General features: G+C 38.2%; 1 protein-coding gene across 3 annotated transcripts; it reads right to left on the reverse strand.

The window, feature by feature from the left end:
- Nucleotides 1-441: 441 nt before the first annotated feature.
- LOC102235995 (ras-related protein Rap-1A) lies at nt 442-21,817 on the reverse strand. 3 transcript variants are annotated; one of them, XM_005805253.3, is made up of 8 exons: nt 21,717-21,817; nt 13,359-13,447; nt 12,672-12,740; nt 12,397-12,453; nt 11,452-11,592; nt 7,790-7,933; nt 6,376-6,500; nt 442-1,353 (listed from the first exon to the last, which is right to left on the reverse strand). In XM_005805253.3, exons 2-7 carry the CDS (start codon nt 13,413-13,415, stop codon nt 6,411-6,413), a joined length of 558 nt encoding a protein of 185 aa, XP_005805310.1. In that variant the 5' UTR covers nt 13,416-13,447; nt 21,717-21,817; the 3' UTR covers nt 442-1,353; nt 6,376-6,410. The 3 variants fall into 3 exon arrangements, with proteins under 3 accessions (XP_005805310.1, XP_014326584.1, XP_023181079.1); XM_014471098.2 differs by lacking the exon at nt 21,717-21,817 and adding an exon at nt 21,502-21,681; XM_023325311.1 differs by lacking the exon at nt 21,717-21,817 and adding an exon at nt 18,119-18,137.
- Between the last annotated feature and the right edge of the window lie 533 nt (nt 21,818-22,350).

Consider the following 22,350-nt stretch of genomic DNA (forward strand, 5'->3'; position numbering starts at 1 on the left):
ATTAGTCCACCGATTCCTTTATTTTAGGTTTTATTTCCTTCCTTTTTCTCATGACATTTAAATCTTTTTTCGATGTTTTAAAATCATCCGTTCCTTCCCCTATATAAAAGCACATTTATGTTGAGATACTGACACCTAGCGGCCATTTTGATAAATTAAATACAGGGTTTTTATTCTGCCAATTACTTAATTTCAGTTTCCTGTGTGCAATCAATACAGTAATTTACTAAAACCAACAAAGAACCCTCATATTTCACCCATCTCTTCTGGCCAACTTCAGACACACTTAATCCCACTTCTCTTAAATAAATCAAATGGTCTTGGAATAAAAGTTTAATTCACAAAAATACATTGACCAGTATAATGAAAATGTACTAAAATGTATTTTAATAATCCATAAAAGCTGGAACATTGTCGACAGAAAAACACAGAAGCATTAGAGTTGGTTTAGTATAATATATTTCAGCTTCAAGAGACATAGAAATCAATTCTTATTTTTCCCATATTTCTTCTATAAAAGACCCATTTTTCTGGCGCATTATTATGCAAAAAAAATGGCATCAGAATATATTATGGGAGCTATGAAATCCCAGTGACAGAGTATAAAATTAAGTCACATCAGAGAGAGATATTTGCAGAAGAGAAGTCCATGAACAACAGGGCGAACAAAGAAAAAAAATTATATTAAAAAATAATAATACATATTATGGACCTTGATCTAGTATCACCAACATGACAGGCATGGAGAATAGGTGTATGGCTATAAAAAAATTCTCACTTTTCCACTTGATTTCACTTGAACATCTACACGTAATAACTGATGCATTTTTTTCATGCTTGTTTCTGAAGAATATTTATAATCATACAACTAAAGAGATCATCTTCCATGTCTTTCAAATACAATATTGATATTGAAAATAAGATGAAAAATACTGAATCCAAATACTAACTTTGACTTTCTTCTCAACAACTGTCATTTTCAGAAATGAAAATAAGGGGCTCATGGACACTTTGCTTTTTTTTTTTCCATTAACTTTCAGAGGTTCTGCTGCGTTTTTACATCATCATCAGTTTGTGGCTCTGTTTGATGCAGAAGTGGAGGCTGTCCGTTCAGGGTTCACACTGAGACACAAAGGGATGTCCTCACAGTCGAGAGACAAGAGTCTTCTTTCTTCTCTCCCCCTCTCTAACTGTCTTTCTCTTTACTCTCTTGTAGGTCATCCTTGGCTTTGATAGGAGCAGTTCAGTCAGCTGATTCACCGTTTATGGCTGATGGAGGAAGGGGGTCTGGGGCGGGGCTGTTGGAATGCTGGCACGTTCCAATCAGGGCAACAGTTCTTCATTACAGCATTTCTGCAAGACAGCATCCATCATGAATGACAACAAAAACTCCAACCTGTTGGTGCCCTCTGATGGCCGTTAAATGACATTACATCTACATGCACAATCAGCTATTTAATAGGAGTGTTGGACATTATGTACATTTTGATACAAGATGAGAATTTTCTCTTCAATTTCAATTTTCAAGTCTGAATTTTAGCACTATTGTTCAGAAAAAAATATTTTCTAAACCCAAAAAGTTGCTACGATAAAGAAATCAGTTATTTAGACCCAAATATGATGTCACTAAATATTTGTTCCTTATGTCGGAGTATAGCATCGCATCTAGCCAGAGGTGATCAAATAAACAATGGCGTACGCAAGGAAACCCATCAACTCCGATGAAGCTGCATTATGTAACTTTTACAAAATATTTTTTACTGCATATTTCTTAAAACTGTCACTATGTTGTGTAATACAAGACGTAATAGAGCACCTCAGTCTCCTTGCTGTGGTCCAACTGCCATCTGCAGAATTATACCGCTCGGTCACAAACAATCAATCAGAGGCAGGAGGAGGGTCTTAGCACAGTTGGTCACATTTGTGTACATGCTGCTCACACCCTCCCCTTTCTCTCTGCTATGCTACAACTAGTTCCTCACCAGAGCCTGTTACAAATGTTCAGCCTAGCTAGCATAGCCACCAATAACCAAAATAAGCAGTTTTTCTGCAACAATAATTTGTTCTCTGCCATTAGCATATTTAGCATCACATACACAAGGTTGATTGACAGCACTAAGACCTTCCTCCAGGCTCTGACTGGTTGTTTATGACCAGGAGCGGGGCATTTTTTCAGATGACAAACTGCAGATGCTCTACTTTGTAATGCAATAGGAAGCAAGTAGAAACAGTTTCTATTCTGTTTTTAAACTTTTGACCAGCTGATGTGGTTTAAAACTAAAGGTGATACCAGTTGATATTCATAGAGGGCTGCTTTAGATGCTGGACTAGAACTTTTATCGGGAGATATTGCTGTTCTGACATTCATTTTCTTACAATATAAAAAAATTGAATCAAAATTATCTACATCCTTTGAAGTGTTTCTCTGGTGGGGTAGTTTATTTAAATCATCTCAGTGTGTAAAAGACTAGATAGTCTTGCATTTAATTAAATGCAAGCTTTTACTCAAGCTTTTTAAGCTTTTTTTACTCAAAATCACAAAACAGGCACCACAGTGTTAAAAAAAAAAGGCAAATAACTCCTAGATATTAAAATTAGCCTAAAGAAAAAGGCCTCCAATAGTTTCCTCTCAGAAAGATTAAGGGTATGTCCAGATTTGGAAGATATGCAGTTTTAGCGAAGCAAAAGTCCAACTAGCACCACTGAAAGAAGTAAATCAATTTGCCACCGAGTTTCTCAGTGAATGCAACCCGTGGTTCAGAGCAAATAAAGTCAGCAAAGCCACAAAAGTGAAAAGTTTCATTAACTCTGCTTTTTCTCTGCGGCTGCCACTGTAACCTCTCTATCGATTGCACTGCATTGTGAAGAGTGGAACAGCGAACCTAAAATCCCATTAGTGCTGGTTCACTGGGTTGACCAGTATGCGAGCCGTGCCGGATGGGGGTGCAGACATCGCCCAGGGGGGGAAACCAACTGAGGCCCCATTCTCAAACACTGTGGACTTCCAACTGACCAAAACAGATGGATACAGACGAGGAACTCAGTGGGGGGTGCCGTGTGCCCAATGTCTGGGGTGACTACAATGATAGCTGTTCGTTAAAAAAAAACCATCCAGTTTTATCAGAGATGATAAAGATTTACTCCCACATTCTGAAAGCTACGGTAGCTGGAGAAAGCAGATGTAAAAACACTCGGCTGAGGTTTGTTGATCTGCCAACATTGAGGTTTTCCTCTGACAACACTGAGCTAACTGTGTAAACAGATTATAAAACTCTCTAAGGGGGTTCACATGTAGAACAGTGAAAAAAGTCCGGTGTTCTAGGAAGCACAAAACAAAACTTGTAATATCTAACAAAAAGCCATGACAATGAAACTAACTATTTTTAATTCTTACTTCTCCAATTTGACATTGCTTTTATTTAAACCACAGCTTTAATCATAGATACAATGCAACAAGTTACAGCGGTTTATTGTGTGATTCTGAGATTTTCTTATGCGTTTTAGAATTAGCAAGATATGATTTTTGGCTAAATATTTTGTGGAATAAACATTTAGCATCATGTTAGTAAATAATTCCACAAAAAATATGTCACTCTGTAAATATAGTACATAAGGAGAAAGTTGGAACTTCATATTTCTGCTCTGCTAAAACCAGTTTTTGTTGTTTTCTTCTCTAATGATATTGTATATCTGTCTGGGGTTGTTATGATAGATATGCAGCTGTAATTTAATAATGTTTAAGAGTTATCCAGCTATGCATTTGATATTGTAGTGTCTTTGATGAGCCATGTTTTTTCATGCACTAGTAAGACTGATTCACAAAACATTTTTTCAGCTCAAAATGTTCCTTAAAAAGCACATTTAAAAAATCTAGTATTAAATTCTACATTAGTCACAAGTAGTAAGATAAAAATGCAGAGAACACATTTAAAAAAATTAAACTGATGTACAGAGGGGTGAAAGACAAAATGAAAATATGGGATTAATACTAGTTTTTCCAAGACACATAACTGTCGCACAAAGCATAAGTTTTCCAGATTTTCTGGTTAATTAGCCAAACTATGAGATTGGTTGCCTATCCCAATGCTAAAGCCTCTTGGCTTTCTAAATTGTGGATACCTCCAAGCCTGTCACAAAACCGAATTTTGCTGGACAGTAAGTTGACCCAGTAATTGTTAGGGCAATGTGTGAGACTAACTGGTAGTCCACCATAACAGGTAAAGGAGATGGGGTTTGGGTTTGGGGTAGGCAGAACAGATACGTTTAGCTTAAAAACGGAGAAAACTCTAGACACTCCAGAGCTTTCTCTGGCATTTTAATAAGATGAGTTTAAGCCAAAAACGTTCTCGTGCCAATTTCAAACAGATACAAAAGCATTTTTCCGACAAACATCTGTGACAAGTTAAGAGGCAGTTTAATAGCCGTTTTACTCTCTGAACTTGTTACTCTCATTAAAGTGAACACTTTAGTGCCAAGTGAGCAGAAGTCTCAAAGGGCTTCAGTATAAACTACAAACATAAGTTAAGAAGCATCAAAACAAAAATATTGTTACTTTCAACTTCACAAATTAAGCCCATCTAACTCATTCAAAAATCGCTGGGCTAAAATTGTATGTTCGTTCACGTTAACACCTCTATTTTAGTTCCTTAAATCTGACACCGTTATGCTATTGGCTAAAGACTACAATTTAAACAAGAAATGTTTAGGCCATGAACAAAGATTTAAATGAAACAACATTCAACATAATTTGTTCTAAGAATGTTGAACCCATCATGCTTCACTGCCACCAGTATTTGCAACCACTGAGGCCCCAACTCTGTTACATCCAAATGAGGCTGGTCCACATCAAACCACACAAAAGAGTCCTTCAAAAGATTAAAGGTAACAGCACTGGCTGAAGAAAACCTTCTACACTGGAGTGGAAACATTCCTACTGTGACTTACAAAATAGCAACTAATGAGTTTTATTGAGAACTTCTTGGTTAAATTTAAAATTAAACATGGAAAACATATTTTTTTATGTTTTCCCACACAACATAGAACTAAAAAAATCTAAACCATTTCTTAAAAATTACAAAGCATGCATTTAAATCATGCTCAAAATATACAAGACAAAATAAATAGGTTAGATTTTATGGTGTGTTGATTCCAATTTAGGTCTAAACTGGTCAACATTTCTGCAATTTAAAAGGCAAAACAAGCAGACATTTCATTGGTATTATTAGTAATGCAAAGATTGAGCATTTACTGAGTGAAGACCTTTATTTACAAGTTATCAGATACAGAAGAAAATCCTTTTAATGCAAGTACACTTTAATGAACCTGTTTAAGATCACTTACAGATGTAGAAGCCTTAAAATACGCAAAACAACTTCTGTTTTTTGTATGTGGAAAGAAAGTTTCATTATAAAAACAAAAGTGATAAACGAAAGTAAGAAGGCCTATTAATTCACATTGCTTGATTTCTTACTTCCACATTTATTCACATCCGGCCAGACAGAAAAAATAAAATCTGCCAGTCAATCTGGTTCATATTTTCTGTGAAATGACATGATGACTGATCAGGATTTCCTTTAACATGACCGGCTGCTGCAGTCTGCTGAGGTTTGTATTTTAAAATAAGCAAACTTACTCTGACTCAATGTTTCAACAGAAAAGTAAATGCTAATGAAAGCTTTTTTATTTTTTACACATTTGAAAAGGAATGACCCAAGGTTTGAAAATATTTACTGAGAAACTGAAGCGTGAGAAATGCAGACGTTTAAAGGCAAACGCGTCAGAGAATAAATCACTGAGGATTAGCAGTTTTGTTGTCAGAAAAACTGTTCTGTTCAGAGGGGACAACTATTATTAACCCACATTTTATCACAAAACAAGCTCATGACTATAAGAAGACTGGTTAAAAAATAAATAAATCACCAAGGAGTCAAAGAACAGGTGCTGTTGACAACTCGTCTGTTCATTTGCATCTGTTGATTTTGTTTTTTAGAAAAGCATATACATTTGACACATTAAGCCTTTGTTGTACTCTCTGCTACCAACAGGAGGCGATCACTCTATGATCTCTATTAAATTTGTGTCCAAACATTGAGAAGGAGCGGTTGCCGTTTACACAACTCATTTGTGCAATTCAAATTAATTTAAATTGAGTTAGTTGCAGCACAGAAACCTCAAAGACACAATGATGAATGATTAACTAGAACTGATGCAATCAGCAATCATGTGATAGTAGAGGATGATCTGAACCATGGAACTATATTTAACTTCACATATTTGACTATGAATCACAACATTGTTAAGATTTTAAGTAAAAGAAAAAAAGGCATCTTCTGATTGTACACACACACACACACACACACTCCCACGCCCACTCACCTGGCTCAGACCTGCTGCAGGGGCCGAGGAGGGCTTTAAAGCAGGACACAGTTGGATTTCTTTTTTGCCTTCTTCTTTTCCACGGGTGTTTTCCTATTTATCTGTCTGACCAGGTCATAGAAGATCTGAAAGAGAAAAAAAAACAAAAACAAGTAAAAATAAGATTGGTTCCATTGGTAAACATCTCCATCAGTCAGAGCAATCCTGGGAAACCGCTGTACGTTTAAGGCATGACATGAAGCTTCATTATTAAAACATAAAATGAAATAATCATTGAAGCTTTGTTAAGATCAGAAACATTGAGTCAGATTTTAAAATCATGGGTGCTTATGACAACAAAATAAAATCTTCAGCATCTTTCTGATTATTATATAGTGATTTAAGAGGTGATCTGATGTTGGACAGACTCCTGAAGCAGAAAAACCTATACAATGTGCATATTCCACAGATCTCAGCACAACTACAGCAACAAAGGAATTGTTGTGCTAATGCTGCCACACTGTTGTCTGAACAGAAAGTCCACAACTATCCGTCAGCCCACACAGCAGCTGGGCAAACTGATTCCTTCACAAACAGCTTTCTAACTGCTGAAGTCAAGGTAGGCTTTCTTTAGATGACTGTTTATTGTAAAACGAGACAAGCAAAGCAAAAATTTGATTGCAAGGTCTTGATCTGTGTTTTAATATTTATAATAACTGATATTACATCCATCACAGACAATCCTTACAGGTGCATCACTATAAAGACCATGCTTTGTGAATCAGTTTCAAACCATGCAAGGTTGTCACCACTTTTTTTGTAGTACACTTTTCCTTCCACTCAACTTTCTACCAGTATTTTTAACCCAACTGCCAGCTGCTTTATTAATGACCTTTAGTAGCTTGCCCTCCTTGTGGGGAGAGCCAATAACTGTCTGCTCAACAACTGGCAAGTCAGCAGTCTGACTACATGGGCCATGACATGACCTTGCTTTCTAATCGCTTGAAGTATACAAGCTGTAATATAATGAATGTCACTTTTTTAATTGCATCACTAACAGACTTTGGTATAAATAAAGTAACCTAACTAAAATAAAAAGGTAAATTGTTGATATTCTGATTTACTGAGGTACATATGTAATAGTTTCTCATGACAAAAATAGAAAATACAAGCAAACGGTTTTTTAGCCAAGATTAATTAACATCACAAATGTTTGAGTACATATATGATGACTAAACATAGGACTTAGTCTGTAGTCAAACATAGACCTTTCAAATTGAAATTGGTTTATTTCTAGTGAACAGCTACAGCAATAAAATCTGTAAGCATTGACAATATTTTTTGCAAATCCCTAAGCAATAACTACAACATTTTGGAAAATGTGTGCCACTAGGAAATGTTTGCAGTGCTCAGTTCTTTGTTTTTGTGTACTCACATCAAGGACGTTGATCTTTGACTTAGCAGAGGACTCTAAAAAGGCACAGTTGTTCCACTGTCTGGCCAGGTTCTGGCCCTGCTCCTTCCCCACAACGCGTTCGTCTTCCAAGTCGCACTTGTTCCCTACAAGAATCATCGGCACCTAGGAGAGAGACGACAATGCCCATTAAATTGTGTTATCAATAGGCTTAGAGATTTTTAAGTTACTTTATTCTTAACATCTCATTCTGTCTGGAGAGCTGCTTCTTTTTCTCCATTTATTCTGTTCAAGTCCGTCCTTCAACAGCCCGGTTTGAGATTTATTGGCAATATTTATGCATTTTTAATGACAACCTGTTGATCTGAAAATATGACCCAAGGTTCTTGTTCTGCAAGGACAACTGCACTACATCATGAATAATATAAATTCACTCACATCACAGCTTTATTTATAAATGTATCTTGGGGGAAGAAGAGGTTCGATACAGGATCCAAAATGGAAAGAATGTGCTTTACAAGACTCGAAGCACGTTAGAACACAACTTGATAAGGTCGATATGAAGGCCGACCACAAATATATCTAACACTTTACTAGTGTTAGTTCTAATTCAGTGAGAAGCAATCTAAAGCCTTTTGTCACAACTAAAAAAAGAGCAAAATCGGCAGAAAGTCATTATTATTATTTGAAATTAATGGTTTTCTTTTATCACTGCTGAACAAAACTACACAAATTAGTGTCTGTATGAAAAGCCAGCTTAGCAATGGGTGGGTGAGGGGAGCAATGCATAAAGATGGAGAAGACTGCTGTTTTTGGCATGTTCCCTGCTCTCATTAAAATAAACTGTACAAATTGTATTATAGAAAGTTTTTGGAACTTTTGAAGCCTCTAATATGGATGTTGACAGGTATATTTGTTAAAAATAAAAAATAAAACTATCACAAAAGTATAAATTTTACATTTTCACAACTTTTCTTCTCTGATTCAGAATCAAATAAAGAGAAAGCCAATAAGTCATTAGCAAAAGCAACTTCATAAAGTTCAAAAACGTTTTTAGGCTACTACCGTAATTGCTTTTAGTTTTGTTTCTCTGAGGAAAAATGCTAAGAAATTCAGCTGAATGTGGAATCTCCCAGATGAGCAACCTTTCCTTCTTTTTACATTTAAATGTGCTTGCAAGAACTAAAAAAAAAAAGTTGGAAAGGAAGAGCAAACATTACAGGCAGATACTGGGAACAGTGCGGGAGTCGGGATGCGTCTCATCCTGCCTGATGTTTCCTGACTGGCTATCTAGGGAGAACGCAGGCCCGGAGGAAGCCGAGGCAGCTCCGCCCAGCAGGGATAACATCGCTTTCCTTCCTGAATGCTTTCAAACACTTCAGCTGGATTCCATGCTCCAGCTGCTCTCTGGAACTATGGGATAGTGTAGGAATATTTTGTCTGATTTTTTTCCTATGTTAAACTTTGATTAAAGCACCAATGGTACCACTGTGTGAGCAGAAAAACATTCATCCTTTGGGTTTGGGAAAAGACATCAGCTTCTGTTACACAGTTCACAGGATATTTCTGTTTGTGCTCCAGTTTCGCAAACAATCAGCAGCACATGAGGCGCCAATAAAATCAGCTGAGGAAATCTATTTCTGGTTGATACATAGAAAAAAAATAATCAGCCTGGGAAATCCTGCCATGACTACTTTCTTCTGGTGTAGAAATAGCACACAGACATGTTTGGAGGAGATTTATAAAAAACAGGTTAGCATCTTAACATGAAGTTGAGAAGTTCCCCAATTTCTACACCGAGATGCATCACATGACAATGTAAAACTAGGCAATTAATTTATACTCTTCCTTTCTAACTATTCTGAGCAGGCGACAGGAAGCCTAGATGTTTAGATTAACCGTGCAGAGGTTGCTCCTTGATGCTTGATATCCAAACAAGCCCTCACGCTGGATTGCTGAGCAACATTTCCCCCTGGGTCCTGAGAGAACCAGAGGTATGCCCTCCCAAGAGGGATTAAAACGAAACTGCGTGGAAGGGATGGAGGTTTGCAGAAAAGGGGAAAGAAAATGTCTAGCATCAGCAGAACAGAAGCCCACATTAGACTAATTGAAGAATTCACAAAAGCCACAGAAAATCTGTTCAGATGCCGTCAACATGCTAGAGACAGGTCCTGTCTAACAGAGAATGGCATGCTAAACACTGGGCTGCAACGAGTCACAAGTATTGAGTTAGAAGTCACACAAGCAGATCTGGAGATGGCCTGGAGAAGTCATAAGACCTCTCTTACATAACAGCTGCGAAAGGAAGTAGAAAGAAGCCAGCTTTTATCACGCTGGTGACCGCTCACTTCATTTTTCACTTCTGTTGAATTAGCTCTGCTACAGAGGAGGAATGCAACCTCGCTTTGTTCAAGGCACATTTGTAAAAAACTCTTATTTGAGCTTGGCAATAAACGTATGTGTACATTTTTGCCATCTTTGAAGTAAATGGTGCGTGGCGGAGCTGAAAATAAGAACAGCTGCTGCAGCAACCACATACTTTGCCTTCACTCTGGAACAGCATAGAAGCTTTGTCTAAATGAGAATAATCCTGACTTTTTGGGGGTGATTACAAGAAAATATGCTGAACATTTCCTTTGGTCATGCATTCCTAACTGGTGATAAACAGATGTCACAGCTATCATAGGTAAAAGCTTAAATCACCTTTGATATGAGTGGCCAAACCACTTAGATAAGTCTGAAACTGGAGGAGTTTATATTACCAGAAATAAGATGTTGAACTGCTTTCCTGTGAGTTGAGGAGCCACCAATCCTGTGATCCATCTGTTAGCCCGAGGCTAGCCTTCTTTCTAAAACCACAAACTACTAATGAAGCACCACAGCCTCACAATCCTGTGTGATTCTGATGAGATGGGGCTTTCTCGGCACATCATCTCTAACAGTTCAATCACCCAGAGTGCCAAACCACAGTATGACCACAGGGAAAAAGGGGGAGGGAGAATAACAAGTAATAGGCTAAAGGGAGAATGTAGAAAATTAAAATAAAATGTGAAAACACAAAGAACTCTGGCAGAGATGTAGAAGAGACAGGAGCAACAAAAGGTGCAAAGCTTGGGCTATAGATGGGTCAAGGGAGAGACGGATAGAGAGAATGGGGAGAGAGCAAGAAAGGGGGTTATGGTAACATTCGTTCCCTCCAGAGATCGCCAAAAAAGGGCATCTTAGATCCTGCTGACGCATTATCTGCTCCACCAGAAAGGGGACGGAGGGCTTACTCACTGCAACCGCCTCGAAATTTGCCAGATATACTGAGAGATGGAAATGTTCTGCTGACAAACAAAAAATTAGAAAAATAATTACAAAATATCTTTGTTTTGGGTTTTTTTCTCCTCTCGGTTACACACCCAAGCTATGGGGGAGGCTTGAAAGCAAATGAACACAGAACACTATATGGCAAAGTGAGGAGGAAGAATAGCTATGGGAGACAGAAATAAACTTTTTCAGGACTTTCCCTTTAGTGACCATTAGCATTTTTGCTCTTTGTTAAACACTGTCCAACTCATCCAACTATAAATAGAACCGTCTGTGCAGCCGACCCTGGGGACCTGGGACACTTGAGATGTAATACTAGAGAAACTGGGAGAGTTCATGTAAGAATCAGTGCAAGCTTGCGATATACTCACATCCTCTGTGTCCTTTACTCGTAGAATTTGTTCTCTCAGGTCTTGGAGGTCATTGAAGGTAGACTGTGCTGTGATGGAATATACCAGAGCAAAGCCTTGGCCGTTTTTCATGTACAAGTCCCTCATTGCTGTGAACTGTTCCTGTATGAGGAAAAGGGGAAAAAAAGCAAAGAAAGAAAGGCCATGAGCTCAAAACACAGAATTTATCAGGAGTCACTCGAAATACAGTTCACATGTGTTAACATTTTCTTGACAAGACCAAAGTCAGATTTGAATGACCTGCTCTGGATCTTTACACAAAATGTAATTCTCTGCCAGTTCCATTTTATGCATATTTAAAAGCAGAAAAAACTAAACTAAATAACATTTCTTAGTTGAACAGATGTGCCTAGTTTAAAAGTTTTGTGATAAATGAAATCTTTGGTTTATGGACTGTTTGTCAGATTAAACGATATGCAATTTTAAAGTTCTCAGTATTCAATGGTCAAAGGAATTTATATGTAACAACTTTTCAGTTAAGAATGTGTATCAAGAGTAAAATGTAAGAACTCCCAAACTAGAGGAGATCTAAAAGAGAGTACAATTTCTTGGTTCTTGTTGAGTAAATACAGACTTCAAATTAGAAACCACTCAGCCAGATGTTCATCTTCAGAACAGTCCGGTGTCTGTACACACCAGTATTAAGATTTATTGGACTACTAAAAGTTGAGGGTTGTTTGCCTAAAGCAGTCCAACAACCATTTGTATTCTAGATGTTCATTAAAATATCTGACATAATTTTCTCTGGTCTAGCATTTTTTACAAATCCACAGTCTAGCAAAACCTTCCTTTAAAGTTAAAGTTCTGTACAAATGTATCTTTTTAATTACTTTCAGTGACATGTTCAATAAATTGTTTCAGTACTTAAAGCAGAGATGGTTGTTGATTGGAAGAAAGTCAACTTACTGTGCCGGCTGTGTCGAGAATTTCAAGCATACATTGCTGCCCGTCTACCTCCACTTGCTGTGGTAACAGAAAACATAGCAACAGTGTAAGCTTCATTTGGGATCACTTAGTGCATTCACTGTTTAAACATGCATACAGTTCATCAACTCAAAGAGGGCTGAAAACATGCCACTAAAGGCCATCAAAGAAACAGAGGAGGCATCACATCATGGTGATGTGAACCTGCAGAACAGATGCAAACAATCAGCCCAACCTAAGCTCCTCAGGAGACTCACCTTTCTGTACGAGTCTTCTATTGTAGGGTCATATTTTTCCACAAAGATTCCCTGTACAAACTGAACTGTCTGTTAAGAGAAGACACAAAAACAAAGTCAAATCAGTATGTTATCACAACTCCATAGGACGGCTGGAAGGAGCTCCTGAATGTGGGAGTTGCTTGAATCATGATATTTTCAGAGAAACAATCAAATTACAGGTGTGTTAGCTTTACCAACATGTATATATAAAGACTAAACCTGGTCCTTTGAGGAAGGTTGACATCCTCGAGTTAACCAGGTTCACCTGTTAGCATCCTAATCCAGGCAGTTCAGAGGATTAACCCTACTGACACCTGGTTGAAGCTAGCTAAGCAGGGCACACGACATTTTACAGACATGGATGTTCTCAAAAAACATGGAGGGAAACTGTGTTCAGTTAGCTTTATGTAGATCCAAATAAAGTTTAAGATAAGCCTAGCTGTTTTATTTCAGTCAACAAGACACTTAAATGTATGCAAATAAAGTCAGAAAACAAGAAAGAAAAGCAAAATGTAATTTTCCTTTTAGCCATACAGGATCTCCACCACACTCTTTTAAAAGTCAGTCAAAATAGCTTGCTGTTTTATTAGCAAGTCTTTAAGGAAGCACCCTGCAGTGGAGTTAGAGGTTGGATAGACAGGAAGGAGACCAGGAGGACACACTTACCAAAGCGGACTTGCCCACACCTCCAGAGCCTAAAACCACTAGCTTGTATTCACGCATGGCGGGATTGCTTCACTGGTGAGCCCAACAGTCTGCAGTTGAGAAGCAAAAATGGGACACAAAAAAGAAGAAAATGTTAAATATGGAGAGAACTAAACAAAGGAAGAAGGTTTATACACACACAACATAAAATATCTGTTCTGTGAGTTTTTCTATTCCCGAGAGCAGAGATTCTAGTCATTCCTGGAAGTTATGGACAAAAAGAAACAAAACAATGGAGGGAACACCCAAAAGTGGAGCTGCATCGGGGTGGAGGAGGTGAAGACTATGTGATCCTTCCCTAACACAAACCAGCTGTGGTGAATATGAGTTAAAGGGGGTGGGGGGTTGGGATCCTTGGAGGAGATGACACACAGATCAGGCAGATATTCCTCCAAATGACACAATCATCTGGCGCTCACATACTGAAATACACCCTGCTGTCAGAAATGTTAGTCGTCTACACATTTCTGGACTGACAGGATAATATGGCATCTGTCTCCCGTGTGCGTTAAAAGAAACCAGCTGAGGGAAGTGGAATCTAAGATTGGAGGAAATTGTGAAATCACCAAAATACCCCTTTAAGGGACGGACTGGCTTGATGTCACTGGCTCACAGCAGAGTGAGAATCAGCCAACTAGGTCAGCACAAGTCTGGTTACAGAGACACGGAGAGGCTGAGCCCTGGTTCAGTAACTGGGCGAAGCTGGGATTTCTGATTCCTCATATCTGCTGTGGCTATAGATTTAAAAAAAAAAAACAGAACAATAGTAGTAGTTATTTTCCAACACCTAATCTTTTACAAAATTCTAAACTTTATTACAAAAATCTAAAAATGTTGGGGCGACACTATACAGCACTGTGAAAAAGTATTCGCTCCTTTAAAGATTTTTTCTTATTGCTTTTTTGTCGCATTTCAGATAAGACAGTTTTCAATAAATCAGACACACATGAATAAGACTAGAAAATATTGTTTTCAAAACTGTTTTTACTTGTTTTAGTGTATACTGAAACATCTATCCTAAGCAGTCTTTGTAATAAGCAACAATGAGCCTTCACAATGCTGTGGAAGAGTTTTAGAGCACTGTTAGAGAAATTGTTTTAATTTGGCCGAACAGCAGGGTTTTCCAGCAAGAAAGGTCTGTTTAATGGTCAGATTCAAGTCTGACCATTAAGTCTAACCTTTGACTAGGTCAATCCAAAACCTATATTCTTGGTTCTTTGAGCTATTAAGAATTGTACTCGCTGACATGAATCAGTTCTCACATTCTCATTCTACTGTAAGGAAGTGAATGAATGGTTTGAACTATTAAGGCAAGTCGCCCAGGTCCTAAACCAGCAGGGCTTCCCCATCAATCACACTACATTCATGTTTGACTATAGTTGTGTATTATTTTTTTTAACCACTGTGTTAACTTTAAGCAGGACTTAACATGACACAAACCTGACTTTGTTACATCTATTATTGAATGTATGTAGATCAAAAGGAACAATGTGTTGGTTCTTGAAGTATTTTAACAAACTTACTATTGTCAGAAAACTTATATTCAAGTGATTCCGTGATGCTTCAGGTCTGGCAGCAACACAATGTGTTTGGCAGCAGACACTGAACACTGGTTTGGATAAATTTTTCCCCTTTTCTTTATTAAATTATCATTTGCAGACTGCACTTTGTGTTTATTCCTCTTTCACAAAACTAGACATTTTCATGTTTTTCTTTCTTTTTTTTCTTTTTTTTTAAACAATGTATTAGCTGAATATTCAATAAGACACCAAGGAAAAGCTCTCTCGTTACAGATAAAAATGACAGTGCTGAAAACCCAGAACCGTTATCTCATGTAGAGACAAACCTCAGTTAAGCAGACCAGGTCAGGTCATCTGCATTAAAACTTGCTATAAAAATCAGAAAGTAGCTTGTGTTAAAAATCCTGCTTCAAAAACAGCCACGTTTCCACAGTTTATAATCAACGCCTTTTTGCATCAAAAGCTAATCATAACCCATTCTGGAGCAAAGATCATCCCCTCCTACACTGTTCTTGCTGCAGCAAACGCCATCTAAATTCCCAGCGGGGGGCAAAAACGACTAAGGACCTCCATCTTCAATCACAAGCAGTGACCATGTGGGATATGAAGCTGGAACTGTGAATAATTCATATTCTCTAATCCTCAATGCATAAAGAGAAGTTCTCCTTGAACAATTAGGGAGGAGCAGCTGGATGGAGAAACAGGCATTTCATACACAGAGCAGAGATACACACTGCTGCTCTTTGATGTAAACTCTCCCGCTCAGAGTCAAGTGTGTGCACAGCGTCACATTTACAAATGTCATAAAGGCAATGTCAGTCTGAGATTTAGGCTATGATTCACTTGTCAGTTATCTGCATGTCACGGTTCTTGTTTTAAGGCTGCAGACTGACCCTTGTTAAGACAGATGATGTCAGGGGTCTCCTTGGTGACGGATTATAATACGACAACGTCAGAGGCTGTCACGGAGGATGCCTGCTCCCCATAAGAGTGCACCTAAACTAAACATGTTATTTTATTTAAATATCCTTGAAATTGAAACTAAAGTGAAGTCTAATGTTTGAATGGACTTGGTTTGCAAACTGTGAATGTGCTTAAATGGAAATAACTATTTGGCCTGAGCGATCGGTCGTATGGGGTGCTTGACACCACAGGACTATTTTTCTGAGATGTGAGAATCTATTTAAATGGAGACTGTATTTTCTACTAATTCAGGCTGCTACAATAGAGAGAGAGACTTTAACAGGTAGAGGTCATTTCGCTACACTGCCTTTGTTTCTGGATATGAAAAGCAGCTTCAGCAAATCATTTGGTTGATTTGGTGAAAAAAAAATATAGCAAAGCTGTTCCGCTTTATTCTTTGGAGCTTTTAACCCCTCTCTGCTATCCAGCATGCAAGATCTGGAAATGCTTGCAGGCTTTAGGAATCTCAGAGTTGAGGTAGGCATCTACATTCTTTTGGGATAACACAAGGAGACTACTGTTTACAATTAGCAAATCTAACTATGCTAATTTTAAATGAAGAATGCAAAGAAACTGTTTAAAATCCATCATCCTTAAAAGGTTGCATCTTAACCTGGCACAGAAGCACAGCTGGCAAACCCATTCAGTTTGAAATAAAATATTACTACTGAGATAATTTGTGTGGATGGAAAGGGGAGTTTTATTCGTAAAACCCCCTTTTTTTAACATCTGCTCTATCATACACAGGATGCAACACACGTAGAACCAATGCACCAATCATCATGCCAGAGATCACAATCATCGCATTTTGCCTGATGAGGTCAAATACAGATAAAATTTTAATTTCCTGTTCAATAAATTAATCAAAATAAGGAGTTCTTTTTCATTTTTGGTCTATGAATACATTATCCAAGAGCATACATAACCTATGATGAAATTACTTAAATTCAGTGAAATCACACAAATGTTTAGGTAAGTGAGTGATGATGAAAAAAATCTTTTTTTCTATTTCTGATCAAAAAATAAGCCAAAAATCATACCTCAGGTAAAATCTCAAATCAGTATTGATCATAAAAAGGTTGTAAAAAGCCTGATTGGTACTTTGTCCACTCCCAATATAAATATTTAACAAACTCATGGCAGTGATGCTAAAAATAAATATTTTGAATGCCATTAATTATATTAAACGATAAACAAAATGGGCTAAAGAAATATATTGGTAAGTAAGAGCTTCACAAAAACTGAAGACTGACCACCAATTCCTGATTAATGCATGTTCTTCTAATATAGAGATTTAATTTGACTCCTGTCTATTCCATTTTATTTCAGTCTTGGGATTACTTTTGATTTTAACTCAAACTGAAATGATTCCCAATGTAAAAATGTAGCTCAATATTTGGTTTAGATAACGGAAAGTAACCTCGGGTCAAACAGATTAATCTCTCTGTGAACTTAAATCTCACAGACTGTAGTTGCTCTTTACTCTGGATTATAAAGAGCTCCCTGTTAAATGTTAAGTCAATATTTCTGAAAGAAGAACTTATATTGATGTGACCATTCCTTATACATAATTTTATGCTTACTCTGGTAAAAAATACAACCAAAAAAAAAAAGAAAAATTGTAACCCGGGTGTCAGATTCAAAAGCCACTTCTTCCTCTTGTTACTATTGTCTCTGTGTTAAAACAGTTTAGAGAGAAACCAAGGCTACGTCTCGACTTTTGATATGAACATGATTATGCAGCTTAGGAACAGAAATTAATCTGAGAGGAAAAGATCGTGAAGTAGGAAATGCGTTCAAGTAGCTGACCTTGAAGTGTGATGCGATACCTTAATTAACTCAACTTTATATTCATCTAGCTTTTCTCTAGAGCCCACCTAAGTTAAATCCGTCCTTCAACACAGAGAAACAAAGCCATTGGAGAGCTCTTCTTCTGTAGCTTCATCTGCATAAAAACATTCATACCAGGAAAACCGTCACACAAAACGCTCAACTCTTTCATCTGCCTGCTGGGACCGTCTCACCACACACAAACACACACGGAGCCATTTAAGGACAACAGCTTTTCAAACCAAATCTCTCTCTTCAGTAACCTCAATGGCACACTGTCATCTCCAACAAAACAAACACAGTATAGCCGTTCCTCCGCTCTAGTAGTAACCCCAGCAAATAAGGAGCGAGGGAAAGCCGCGTGTCATAGAAAACGCTCTCCACCGAGACGCCACTGCATCAACTCACCCAGCTGGAGCTAAAGGTATGTGTCCATCTAGGGTTTGAAACTGGATTAGGTGGCGCTGGTAGCAAGAGTCTCGACAACATTCAGGAGGAGACTCTGTGACTTAACTCTTAACATTCAGGAGCAGCTATTTCCGGGTGCACTGAGGCCCATCAGACCGTAAGGAAGCTGTCAGTGTGACTGACTCAGCAGGATGGGATGAGTGGCAGCTGTCCTCTGCATCTCCTCTACAGAGCTGATGGTGGAAATGTAGGCATCCGCTGCAGACAACTCCTGTGTGAAAATGCTAACCTGGTAACCCACATGCCACAACAAGGGGCATAGCCGATGAGAAAAAAAAATTATTTTCAGGGTTGACTTAGTAGCTGCAGCTGTACAGAAGAGCGTAGTTACTTGTTACTACCACAAACACCACAGTTCACATCGCTGGTTCAAACAGAGCTAAAAACACAAAATTAATTGGATTAAACAGAACAAAAATGATCAATTACTGAATTATGATTAAGCTGACAGAATACCAACATATTCATTTTTAGCAATCTAAGAATGTAGTGTTTCAAACATCACTTTAAAATGTTAGTCTTTTTTTCCTATGGATCTACTCTGATCAGTGATCGGACAACATTCTTCTGTTTTTTGTGCTGTAATACTTGGAAGAAATACGGGGATTGGTCAAAATAACAGTCAAAAAAAGCCTGAAATCTCTGCATCTCTACAAGTGCTCAAAGTCACCAATAATGTTTTTTAACAATATAGGTGTGCACAATATAGATTGAGAAAATATCATTAGTGCAATGTGAGTGTGTGCAATATTTATATCACAAAAGACAGTGGAGATCCTTTGGCCAATATTCAAGTGTTGTGAACTTGCATTTTGCATGACAAAGTAATATTTAGTCAGTTGGATAAAGTCCCACAGCAACAGATGCCAGACACAAACGACATTTCCCAAAATGCTTAAGGTCGCAGAGTGATGGAAGCACAGGAGAAAGAGAAGGGTGAAAATAGGAATATTTCACCTCATATTGTTGCAATATTTACCAATATAATCACCACAGCAATAGTTTCTAATACTATTCAGCTTTATTATACTAGTTAGTCCATAAGTAACAGAGCCTTTTAATTGGAATTAAAGCAAATTAACTCAACTCTGTGTCTAATTTACTCTAATTACTTGCATTGTTCTTTCTTATAAAAATCCCCAGGAAGGAGAGAATTTACAAGCCAATAAAATACACCAGTTAACACCAGACGTAAAGCAGCTCTGAAAGAAGAAATGCTGTGCTTTCAAAATAGCGGCAAATTCAGGTAGATTATCTTTGCACATAAAACATCTAAATTCAGGAAACACATACATCTGACTAACAATGTGTTTCTGATCTCCCCCTAAAACTGAAGGACTAAATTACTCATTCTGCACATGCATTTAAAATATTGTGATAAAGCAACTTGTGTTTTTCCTTCAGATCCACTATGTAAGAATGACTCAGAGCAAAACAGCACCTAGTCACCAGAGAACTTTGCTGTGGCATGATTATGACAAAAGGTTTGTAACTGTCAACTGAATGCATCTGAGTGTCTGGGGCACTGACCTGTAACCACATCCTCTTTCCAAAGCACAAGAAGTTTCATGCTGAAAGGATGGAAAAGAAGTAGCTATCAGCTAAAATAACTCTCAGTCAATGTTCCTGTGCAAGACCAAGACGGCAGGTATAAGAAGGGAGATAGATGGCATATACTTTGGCGTAAAAGATATGAGATACAGAATGTAGGGAAACTAAGATTTTGAAGCAAAAAGTTTACACTTTCTCTCACTAAAGGTTTACACGGAAGTCATCGTGGATCTTGTTTCAACCCCTACCAACAGGCCGCTTCCCAGAAAGATCTGCTTTACAGGCTAATATGTGATACAGCTGACATGCCTGTGTGCTTACAATTTCACAGTAACGTGCACACCTTTCCTGTTTCACATTACTGTCGCCGCTGCTAAGACACCTAGCAACAGACCGACACAAACCGTGGGGTCGGACAAGAGAAAGCCGCTGCAGCGCTTGAGTTATCTCACTGTGACTCTACCTAATTTGCTTACGGCTCCGGCATATGCTTATCACTCCAGGTCATGCTAAATCCCTGCAATCTGTGGCTCTGACAACACCATAGAGCGGTAGCCAACACAACGACAACACATGATTAGTAGAGGTGGACCAACTGATCACTAGAGCCAACTTACAGTGCTGCTCTCATGCAAGGTTCGTCTTGAAAAAGAGGCTGCAGATCCCATCTGGTTCCTTACTATTAGGTTATTATTATTAGGAAGATTTGTGTCTCTTTATAAAACAATAATTAGTCACCACCTCACTTGAGCACAGTGAATAAATTAAAAGCCAGGCACATCTGTGGACAGCTAAATGTTGTTTTGCCTACTGGGGGGCTTTGGTCTACCAAAAAGGAAGTTAACCCTAATATTAAGCAAATCTTTAAAGAAACCTGTGAAACAGTAAGACCATAATTCTTAACTGTAATAACCTTTCATTTAAGAAATGAGACAGAAAATATTACTTATAAAGGAAAACGTGTAAAAGTCTTATTATTTTGTCTGTCCACAGCATCCAATTTGCTGATTCTGCAGATCAGATCTCCCTTATTTAATTCAATCAAAGAATAATTTCACCGCTTACAGATTAGATTCATCTGAAAAGCTGCTTAAGTTTGCTTTTCTACATCAAAGAAAAACTAGATTTCTATCGTTTAATTTTGAGTATCCAAATTGGTAAATTTGCTTTATAAGTTCATTATATTTTATGAAATCTACGTGATGCAGGTACCATTGTGAAAGTATTTTTTCTGCCATTATCCCAGTGATGCTAGTCAATTAGATGTTGGCTGACACCAAACAAATATGCTTTGTAAATCCCTCAAGCTCGGCGACATTGGCCGCCGAAAAACACCAATCGGTCGATTTATTTAACCATAAAATTAATCAAATTCTGTTTAACTCGTAAGCCTGCTTACAGCTAAATCCTACCCAACACTACAAATCTTCAATCTGGGTAATTAAGGACAACATCTGTTTACGGGCAATCTAGATTGAGGCAAGCAATCAGCCTAAGTCCCGTTATGAAGCTTGTTAGCGAAATGCCGCTAACTAGCCAGCTTAACTGACTGCTGCTCACACCGTTAGCTGCGGCTCGTTAGCAGCCGAGCTAACCAGCCGACACATTCCTTTCCTCTGAGTGTTACCAAAACACAGCCAAGCCTGTCAGAAATGTCCGGCGCCCGAGCTCGTTTAGTAATTCAAACGTCAACCAAACATAGGAGGTTGTTAATCAAACCGAAATGCTCTACATTTCCCCAGAAAATGACATAAACCGATAGCTAACGTTACCTGCCCTTCCGCTTGGCCTTGACTAAAATGGGGAGTGCTCACTCCGGTTTTTACTTGAAGACAATTCTTCTCTCTTAGCCCCCGACAAAATGAAACAAGCGTAGCGCACTTCGCTTTATCGTGTCCGCTCCTGCAAACGTCCTCGCCGCGCTCTCCGTCGCGACTTATCTGACCGCTTATTTGACCACGTAGTAAAGTTTGGCAGCGCAACTCACCGTCTCTGGCTCGCTGTCTCTCGCCGCTCCGCAAGTGTCAGTTCGTGAGTTCTCCTCCAGCGGCGGCGGCGGCGTCTGAGAGCGCAGGCAGCGGACGTCACCCGGACCGTTTCTCGTTTTTTTTAAAAGGGCATGACACATGGGCCGACACGAATACACATAATAACTCAGTCATTTTTAGACACATGTGAAAACATTGAGTGTGCATGACCTCTCTTTTACTTTTGTTTAGCGTGCACAGATCAGCCCTGTTTAGAAAACAGGATAGGATTTGTTACTTTATTTATGTTTTTATTATTATTATTACCTACCTAATAATAAAATAGCCAGGTATGTGTTGTGTGGTCTGAATATTACTTGTGAACAACTCTAGTAAGTATGAAAAAAACATGGAACTGCAACTGTCAAACACATGGATGGCAGTGTCATGCTAAGGGGTATAAAGCAGATAGAAGGAAGACAAACCTGCATGTTTTGTGTAGCTAATCTCTATAGAATTTGCTGAGAACTCAATTTAATGTTTTAAAAACCGCTAAGCAAATAAAAAAAATATAGCACAAACTGCATGGTGGTGGCAGGATCATGATGAAGCTATGTTTCTCTGCCAGTGATGCTGGTGAATTATCCAAAGCAG

The sequence above is a fragment of the Xiphophorus maculatus genome, chromosome 20 (genome assembly GCF_002775205.1).
Source record: "Xiphophorus maculatus strain JP 163 A chromosome 20, X_maculatus-5.0-male, whole genome shotgun sequence".
NCBI lineage: Eukaryota > Metazoa > Chordata > Actinopteri > Cyprinodontiformes > Poeciliidae > Xiphophorus > Xiphophorus maculatus.